The 10343-nt window shown below is 40.2% G+C and overlaps 1 protein-coding gene across 1 annotated transcript in view; it reads left to right on the forward strand.

The window, feature by feature from the left end:
- Positions 1-10124, forward strand: part of MAN2A1 (mannosidase alpha class 2A member 1) — a 177516-nt gene extending 167392 nt beyond the window's left edge. Inside the window, exons 21-22 of the mRNA XM_047778398.1 lie at positions 7461-7571; positions 9131-10124. Of these exons, the coding sequence (XP_047634354.1) occupies positions 7461-7571; positions 9131-9283 (264 nt within the window). The 3' untranslated portion in view covers positions 9284-10124. The remainder of the gene's footprint in view (positions 1-7460; positions 7572-9130) is intronic.
- The last annotated feature ends 219 nt before the right edge of the window (positions 10125-10343 follow it).

The raw sequence follows: 10343 nt of genomic DNA on the forward strand, positions 1-10343 counted from the left end.
TTAACAATTTGATCAGGAAGAATAAAGATTGAAGTGCCTAACCAGAGGCATAGGTTAATGCCTAACCACATGAGCAGAATGAAATATTTAGGGTTGTGTTGCATTTTTCTATCAGTTGGTACCAGTTTTGTGTTAGTCTTTGACTATTAGCACATATTTCCTTTTTTTCTTGTTTTTTCTTGTTTGTTTTTTTTTAAGTTTCTCAATGAATTTTATTACATTTATAGTTGTACAGTGATCATCACAACCCAGTTTTATAGCATTTCCATCCCAAAACATTATACATTCTCTCTGGACTTTTTTGGGGGCCATATCCACTGCATACAGAAGTTCCTGGGCCAGGGATCAAACCCACACCACGACAGCAGCAATGCTGGACACTTAACCAGCTGTACCACAAGACAACTCCTTGTTAACACTTATTTCTAACAGTTGTTTGAAAACTTAGGGGATTCTTTAAAAATTGCTCTCTATCCCCTAACCTCTGATAATAGGAAAGTAATGCTTTTTTGTTTGTTTGTTTTTTGTTTGGCTTTTTAGGGCCATACTCGAGGCATATGGAGATTCCCAGGCTAGGAGTCAAATTAGAGCTGTAGCCGCCGGCCTACACCACAGCTCATGGCAACACTGGATCCTCAAGCCACTGTGCGATGCCAGGGATTGAACTTGCGTTCCCATGGTTAATAATCATATTCATTTCCACTGAGCCACAACGGGAACTCAAGGAAAATAAGCCTTGAAGGAAGTCTGATAGAGACATTGACTGAAAGAAAGCTTGGTACTTAAAAGGAGTGAAGTATAATTCCATGGTTACACTCAAAGAAAGACAAAAATAACTCAGTAATTTTGAAAAACCTCTCCTCATGATTCTAGAAATATTGCTGAGTTTTCTCCACTTATTAAATTGGAATGAAGAGTAAAGGCTAGAGAGATTAAATGATTAAAATAAAACTACCCAGCAGTAAATGGTAGAATCGGAACCCACACCCAGGTCTTCCAAATCTGGGTGCTGCACAGGGCCTCAGAGGAATAGGATTTGACTTTTTAAGACTTACTAAATCTGTTCCTCGGAATCCAATTTTTCAGAAATTGTTCTATATTGGTAGATGAGGTTTTTTTGGGTTTTTTTGTTTTGTTTTGTTTTTTGCTTTTTGTTTTTGACCACAGCATGGAGTGGCTTGATATAGGATCTCAGTTCCCAGACCAAGGATTAAATCTGGGCCGAAGCAGTGAAAGCACCAAATCCTAACCACCAGGGAACTCCCCATGAGTTTGTTTTTATATAAGCATCTCTTGCTTTTCTACTTTATAGATTTTTTTTTTTTCTGGAAAAAACTAATTAAATGTCATATATTTGTACTCAGATGAAGCGGGGAACAGATATCTCTTAAAACCTTACCTCACAGCATGTACAGCCCAGCATGCTCCAGCCACTGCCTAGGAATTTAACTTTCACATCCTAAATGCTTGGCCTCCAGCTCTCATCTCTTTATTACCCTCTTTTCTTGCACTATCAACAGCTCGAGATAAAAAAAAAAAGAAACTTCTATAAAGGTTTGAAACTAGGAAGCAGGAGTACCACTCAAGTGCACTAAACAGGAAAACCATGTCATCCGGAAAGGGTAATGATTAAGGGAGAAGAGAGCCTTGGTAGAGAGGATGCTGGGAGAATCTCATGAGAGGATGGATGATAGTCAGAGTTCTGTAGGCTAGAATGAAAGGTTCAGCCTGGAATGCTGATATTCCAGGGGCGAGGCAGAACTGTTCAGCTAGGCTTCATGGAACCATTCTGCCTTGGCTTTTTGAACAATGATGCGTAGTTCAGCTTGCTTTGCAGATTATTTCCACTGCATGAATTTCATGCTCAGACATTATTTTAATTATTTATTCATAGATCTCTCGCTATATATGTAAACATATGTAAACATTTTATGTTTATATAACATTATATATATATATATATATGAAACATTTAACTCTTTATTCTCCGTGAAATTTATTTTGACTTGGTTAACAATTTCCTACAACTTGTAAACCAGTCATTTCAACATCAGCACCACTTATTGAACATTTTCTCTCCCAACTTGTTTACAGCACCCCCTCCTTTTCTTATAAGAGGCCATTTAAGGTTTTCACTTTATTTTGCCTTTCTTATAAGAATTGATTGGTGCTTTATTGATCACCCTAGCTTCTGGAAAGGTAAAAATTATGGGGGGGGGGAAATGTCCTTGGTTATACATATCTGAGAACAAGCATTTACCTTCCCCTTTCTTTCTGTCATGCTATCTTGTTGATTAAAACAGGATAACTGTTATTGACGTTTTTAATGAGTACACTGCAAAAGGAATTTCTACTGGTTATTTCCTATCTCAGGACTTGGAATGAGATTCGCTAACCCTCCCAGCTGCCAGAGTGCACTGAAATATGATTGGTGTTTGCCGTTTTCCAAGAATCTGAGAGAGGTGGAGGAATTTTCCCACCAAGTGTTTAGCCATGCCTTAGTCTACATACAGCTTACACATCCTCTGAGAAGGGTGGGGTCACATTCTTGGAGAATTTGGTCAACGTTATGACCCCTCTCTTCCTCAGCAAACAATGTGTGCACGTACACCCTTGACCACAGTCTCTGGGAGGTACGGTTTCATGAACCTCACTTTACTAGTGAGCAAGTCCCGTTTCTTTGGTGTGAGACAGGAGTAGCTCAGCTCCCCATTTGCAGATTTCTCATCCACCTCAGGAGAGGAGCATTTGCCTCTTCCTTGTCTTAGGAGAGACTATCAACATGTGTCTAATTTTCAGAATGGCTTTAAATCCTGTTTCAAAATGGGGTGAGTGGATGAATGGGAAGGTTGTGGATGGCTAGAAATGATCATTTCTATATGTTACTTTCTGACTAGGTTTTGATAACTCATGGTTTTAGCTCTGTTGAAAGATTGATTAAATGCTCCCTTTTCCCGGAGTTCCCATCGTGTTGCAGGGGAAACAAATCTGACTAGGAACCATGAGATGGCAGATTTGATCCCTGGACTTGCTCAGTGGGTTAAGGATCTGGTCTGGCCATGAGCTCTGGTGTAGGTCACAGACGAGGCTCGCAGGCTCACATCTGGCGTTGCTGTAACTGTGGTATAGGCCGGCAGCTGGAGGTCCGATTCAGCCCTTAGCCTGGGAACCTCCATATGCCACACGTGCAGCCCTAAAAAGACAAAAAAATTAAACATTAATAAGTAAATACTCCCTTTTTCCAGCCTCAAGTCAGAGAGGTGCTCTCCTTTCATTCATAGCCTTTGTTGCAATAAGTCAAAAGTGATTTCTTCTTTCCTCTCCGAGCTAGGTGTCTCTGAGCACTAATCTGCAGCTAGAGCGGAAGTGGGAGACTGTAGCTGTCAAAGTACAGGCTTAGGAGCCAGACCTCCTGGGTTTGGGTGCATTCCCTCCACTCGCTGGCCCGGTGTCTTTGAGCAAGTCACTTCATTCTCCAAGTCTCAGTTTTCCTCGCTGGTGACAAGGCAGTGGTAATAGCACGCACCTTAGAGATTCTCTGAGTGGATTAAATGAGGTGATGTTTGTAAAGCATTAAGAGCAGCATCTGGCAGGTAGTATGCACTAAGTGCTTGACAAATAAAGGTTCTCAACGGTGATCCTTCAGTCATGAGCTGTCGTTACTAATAATCAAGTAAAAACGTTGGCACTTTTTTATAAATTGGAGAAGGTTGAAGTTTACTGCCAGAGTAGATCTGGATGTCATTTTGACTTGTATTGCTTATACAGTTGATTACTAATTCCTCAGATTTTTTCAAAACAGTGTACCTGAAATTGTCGCCATGTCAGGCATTACTCTGCGTGCTTTCCATGGGCCTTACACACCTCTCACTACAACACTCTGAAAGTAGGCACCATTTGTCCCCCAACTTACACAAGAGGAAGCTAGCTGATCTAGGGATGGTGGGTAACTTTTCCAGGTCATGCAGCCAGTAGTTGGTGGTGCTGGGAGGCCCACCCCAGCAAGTCTGACTCCAGATCCCCGTGCAGAACCTCGTTCTGCCTCTTGCATGGGAAGAGAAGGAGAGTGATAGTGCTGAAAAGGTGAGGGAATATACCGCCTATTTTCCTCTTCTCTACACAGTAGTAATGGGACACCCATAGAAGGAAACACCCACCCTTGGTGGGGAAAGATCACCAAGGGCCCTTGCAGAGACATAAGTGAGAGTTGGTACTTGAGTATGAAAGGGAGTGCTTTGTGAAGGGGATGTTCCCAAACCTTTAAATACAGCAATGCACCTTGTGTACCCCCTCACCTACTTCAAAGGTTGTTGCAAGACAAAATGAGTTAATCCATGAAAAGCGTTCTGCCCGGGTCTGGCACACAGCATGTGTTGAGTCCAAGTACGTTGCAGTTACTGGTACTGCCGTGGTGGTTGGCCCTGATGCTCAAAGGGGCGCTTCGTGAGTCTAACCTAGTTCCCTGAATTTTCACAGGTTAAGCAATGTACCCAGTCACTTAGCTGGTTTGAGGTGGAACCAAACCTTGCTTCCAATCTGGTTTTCTCTAAGGCTGATGGCTTTATTTTATAAGTTAGATTACTTTCCCCCTTTTCCCCCAGTTACTGGAAAAATTTCACAGGCCCACCGCTTCGTCTAGGAGCCAGATAGTGGTTTAAATAAGTTCCCTGAAATAGGTTCTACAGTGGATTTTCCTGGTGTAACTTTGGAACATCCAAGCAGGGATTCAGCCCCAACTGTGATCTGAACTGTTTTACAATGACACTTAATTTGAAACTCACCCAGTACAGTGCTTGGTGCAATTTCACAATTTGTAAGTTTTCTTCCCCACCCTCCCCTACTCTTTTGAGGTCTGGTTGTTACTAACATATTAATGAATATAAAAAGAGGTCTTTCAAAATTTGTTTACTGTCCTAGAGCATATATTGTAACTACTGGAAGGTATCTGTTTTCCTGCATACATATGCAAGTTAAATTCACAGTTTTCCTACTTTGAAAAACAGTTTTCTTAGAAATAAAATGCCTAGCCAGACTTGGAGACTGAAAAACTGCTGCTTTGCCTCAGGTATTTTTTTGCTTGAAAACTGATACTTTCATGAATATTTGATTTTTTAAAAATTACACAAGATGATTGCCATTTCAGTTGGTGTTTTATTCTTATGAAAAGTGATGCAATTTTAATTTTTAGAGAAAGTAAAACTTTTTCCCCATCAGTGAAAATTAATTTTTCTAACTTTAATCTCTACTTTTGCACTGCTTGTTTAAATCTTTTATTGAATTCAATGGCAAAATTCTGAAAATGTTTCCCTTCCTACTTTTTTTCTCACCTTCAATCTGCTGAAGGCCTTACATATTCATATTCCAAGAATAATTGTGTTGCAGGAATTTTAGGAATGCCTGCTTATCAGTGGTTTTTTAAAGAATGGTCTAGTGAGTTAAAATGGCCAAATGCTGGAAGTTGCTGGGTTAAAGATGTGTCTTTGCCTTAGCTGTGGCATAGGTTCCGTCCCTGGCCGGGAATTTACACATGTGCAGGTGCCTTCCCCCGCCCCCCCAAAAAATGGCCAAATGCTTTAGGTTAATAGTGATAAGTGCTTTGGGAGTAAATTAAGAGATCATCTAATCTGTGAATTTGAATCAAGACTCTGTTATAATTTTGATATATAATTTGCAGCTTTCCTGATTCCTTAGCTACAGAGTTATGATGTCCATAAAGGAAATTCATGAACGAGAAGTTAAATGAGAATATTATTTAATTTGTAACTATTATGAAAATAATCACAATTTATTTGATAGATGATGTTGATAGAAATAATAGTATACTGAGGGCTTCCTATGCTTCAGACCCTGGGCTAAGTCCCCTTATACTGTTTCATTTCCTCTCTTTTTTATGGTAAAGGAAAACTGTTTTGCTGAAATCAGCAGTCGGTAAATTGCAGAACTAGGATACAGATCTTAGGCTGTGTGACTCCCAGCCCAGATTTTGAACTACTCATTTCTACAGCTTCTGTACTGACACATTCTGTCCTATAAACTGGGCTACCGTACATAGTATTTTCCAAGGCTTAACCCACACCGTAATGCCGTGAAGGCGGTAGACGTGCGTTGGCTCCATTTTACAAATGAGGAGATTGATGCTTAGGAAGAATAAGGGACTGTCCAAGGTTTCATAATTGGCGCAAATATCATCCTTCTGGAGATCTCGTGTATGGAATAAATAAAGGGTTTTCTTATGTGCTGTTTTCATGCTATTTTGGGACTGTGCAATTGTTCAAAATTTCATTAGGAATCTTTATCATATGATTTCAACTCGCTATGTGTATCATGTGGTCCTGTGATGAGTCAGAATTCCTTAAATGACTTTCTTCTCTCCCTTTAAACAAAATCTTAGCAAAATACCAGTGTAAAATGTCATAAAACAGGTTATTGCAGCCAAGAATCTGAGATGAGGACAGTTTTAAGTGTTTCATTAACATTAAAGTCAAATCAGCAGTGGGAATGCTGGCAGCTACTCAGAAAAGATATCTCTATAGCACATTAAAAATGCTATGCCCTAGTGAGGATGATCAAGAACCCAGGATAATTCATATCCGTGGCCACAGAAAAGAAAAAGGGACCAATTCTGTTCGTGGTCTCACTACAAAGCAGCATGTGCATAACTGCATTTCTTAACTTTTCCAAGGATTGTTCATATATTTTGTTCATTATAACCATCTTCCCAGCTTAGGAAATATAAAATATATTAAATAATTGTAATTTTTAATATCTAAGGACTTGAACTATTCATGACATTGTTACGTAAATGAATGTAAGACATTTTACTGCAGGAAACTGTATGCTGAGTCCTGTAGCTGACTTGTCATATTTAGTGATTTCCTTCTTGCCTGCGCAAGAAGAATAGCTTCTGTAATGTGAATTTAAATGATACATCAAACTAGTAAATGTGGTTGGCTTAGCAAGTGATAAGCATAACTAATTCAATTTAAGTGTCTCTTATTTAAAAATAATGAACCAACACATTAAAGATTAAAAATGTTAATGCAATTAGCAAAAATTAGAATTCAATAAAGAAACATGTTTCAGTTTTAAGTTGGGTGATTCATCACATCATTCAGTGAACAGATAAGGACCATATTCAGGTATACTCTATTCAACTGATGGGTTTATTAAAAATAAATAAATAAAACAGTATAGGATATGTAGACAAAAGGAAACCCAAGTGCTTAGGAACCATGGAAGAAACCAAAGCCTGAGTGACTTAACAAGGACTCTTAGAACATAATATCACCTGACTCCTTGAGGGGAGGGAGGATCGCAGGGGATGGTCACAGTGAGTGTGGACCCTGAATGGCCATGGGTTTGCCTGAATTCACTTTTAAATAAAGTGGGCATTTGTAGCTTGGGGGTCGCTCACATCACAGGTATGCGGTCGAGTCAGTTGACAATCTGCTCATTTGCAGGTGGACGGCAAGCATTCCAACGAGGCAGCCTTGATCCTCCACAGGAGGGGCTTTGACTGCCACTTCTCCAACAGAGACACAGGGCTGCTTTGTTCCACTACCCAGGGAAAGGTGAGCAGAAGGCTTGTTTTTGCTTGCCGGGTTAGCACGCTTTGAAATCCTTGCTTTCTGTGCATACTCCTGACACTGAGATGTTCCTTGCCTCTTCATTGACTTGTCTCCCTCAACTTCAGATGAGCTCAAGTTTCCCTTTCTCAAATCTCAGTCTCTTCTCCTTGTCAGTGTGAAAATCCATAGGCAAACGTACGCATTTGAGGACAGTCCCTCATCTCATCAGTTCTCAGTTCTTCCATGTTCAGTCTGCAAAGCATCTTCTTCTCACTCCACCCCCCGTATCCATCTCTCTCAGACATGCTCTTGTGTGATCTAGTTCAGCAGAGGCAACCACAAGCCCTGCAGGGGCTAAGGCTAGTTTTATAGTAAAAAACCCAAGGCAGCTTTACTTAGCTCCAGCTCGTTGTTTCCCCAGGGGGAAGACTCGGGGCTAGATCTTCTGATTAAGCAAGATTTGTACAAGTCCATACTTTGCAAATCAAACAGTTCCTTGGGTTGACCACTGCTTGCTGGCTGTGCATTTCCAGTTTATCTTCAAGTTGGTCTTGCTGACAGTTCTCATCAAGCCTCTCCTAGGGAGGAAGTGAACCTCCAGTCTTACGCCTCTGGCACTGAGCAGCCTGTAACTCAGAGAAGACAGTTGGGTCGATTCTAGCACACAGACAGTTCTGCTCCACCAAGTCAGCTCAGATGACCCAGCTCTTCTCCAAAACCTCATAGACCAGACTCAAGAGATTCATTTCCAGGCCTACGAAATTAGTATGTGCATAAGATCCAAAAAGAAAAGAAAAGAAGGTAGGGGAGACCTAAATCTGCTTGAATAGATAAGCTTCTCCATTTCTTTTGCCTCACTCTGCCTGTGGTTGGTGCTAAGAAAGCACTGTTGCCTTTGTTATTTGTTTCATTGTATTTGCACTCTACCTTATTATCGATGTGAGAATATTGGGTTGGGAACATGTGTATTCAGACATTAAGACGTTGAGTCTTAAGAAGCTTATACAATCTGGAGAGACATACTAAAATTACCTGCCAGGGGTAAGGGTAGTATTTTCCAAAGAGCCTCCCTCCCCACTCCCCACTTCCCCCCGCCCCCACAAAGGACTCATGGCCTTGCTGGGCCTTCCCTGTGGTGCCCTGTGTCCTATCTCCCAACCCTTCCTGCACAGGGAGAATGGTGGAAAAGCACCACTGTTAGGTGTTAAGTATTGTCTGAAAGAGGACATGGATGTGTTTAAAGCTTCTTGGTCCATAGATGTCCCTTCTTTTATTGAACAAGCGGCCCCTGCACATGGTATGTGCTCACACAACCGAAATGGAATGCACAGGACGCCTCCCTCTCCTGTTTCCAGTTTCATAGGTCTCCCTTCAGGGATAGTCTTCATGTCAGGAATGTACAGCTGTATTTAGTTTCCCTCCTCTTCCCTCTTTTTTTTTTTTATTAAAAGGGAAAGGCCAACATGCCATTTCACTTTTTCTCATGCTGAATATATAGATGCACTGCTAATCTTTAAAGTTGCTCTAAACATGCGATTTTTTTTTTATCATTTACTTTTTAGATACTGGTACAGAAACTTTTTAACAAGTTTACTGTTGTAAGTCTCACACCTTCGTCATTATCCTTGATGCACTCACCTCCAGACGCCCGAAATTTAAGTGAGATCAGCTTGAGTCCCATGGAAATCAGCACATTCCGAATCCAGTTGAGGTGAAACCTGGCTTTCCGATTTGGATTGGCAAGCATTGGCTTTTACACGCTTCTTGGTTTGACGTGCAATAAAGAAGCACATTACTTTAGCTTCTGGCTACTGTGAGGACAAGAATCCTGTGATTTTTTTTTTTTTTTTTTAACCAGTGCGGTAAGGGAAGAAAAAAACAAAAAGCCATGCTGTAAACTAGTTCTTTTTTTTAAGTTCCTTCCATGAACTATCAACATCAGTATGAATTGATGAAACAAATGAAGAAATGTCTAAAGACAGCCTCTCAACAGATCGTATCTCAGGTTAAATGCTAACTAATTATATCTGTGTTGGGGGTTGTGAAGAGATTGCTGTAAGTATTCGTGTTGCCGACCCTTCATTACTTTTACAAAAAGACCCATTTTTACCAAAATGGAATAAAAAGTTGGTGGGTAATAGCTAATGGCCAAAATGGTTGCAATCATTCATACATGTTAGAAAAATGTTATATGTTGTAATATATGGAAAAGTGCAATCCATCAACCCTTATAATATACATCAGTGATTTTACATGTTTTTCTACCACTCGTACCACTTAACCCCTCCCTTCCTATCCTTTGTAAGTATTTCCAGAATTAGCAGATTTTAAATCATTCAATAGTAGAAAAAGAGGCATATTTTCATTACTTGACAACTTGGGATAGGTGCAATTTATTCCATTGTTGCTAAAATAGAAGAAGCAATTTCATAGGTACCATAACCTCTCTTAGGTACCACAAGGTGTCTTTTTACATGGCTCATTTGAATACAGATGTTCCAAGAAGGGGTTTTCTATTTAAAAATTACCATATCAAAATAAATGTGCCTTATTTTTTTTATAAGTCTTGTTAAATCTTTTGGTGTCCGTATTACTGTTTAGGGAGTGGGCGAGGTTGGGGGGAAGGGGAGGGTGGGTACTTTCTATGACACATAAATTGTATAAGTTTTGCCTGACAACGCTGGCCACATTCTGATCTGTTTCATTAAATTTGTGGTGATGTTACTTTAAACATTTTGACTCTTTGAATGTACTGAGATGTCAGAAAACAAAACA

Source organism: Phacochoerus africanus, chromosome 4 (assembly GCF_016906955.1).
Source record: "Phacochoerus africanus isolate WHEZ1 chromosome 4, ROS_Pafr_v1, whole genome shotgun sequence".
In the NCBI taxonomy this organism is placed as follows: domain Eukaryota; kingdom Metazoa; phylum Chordata; class Mammalia; order Artiodactyla; family Suidae; genus Phacochoerus; species Phacochoerus africanus.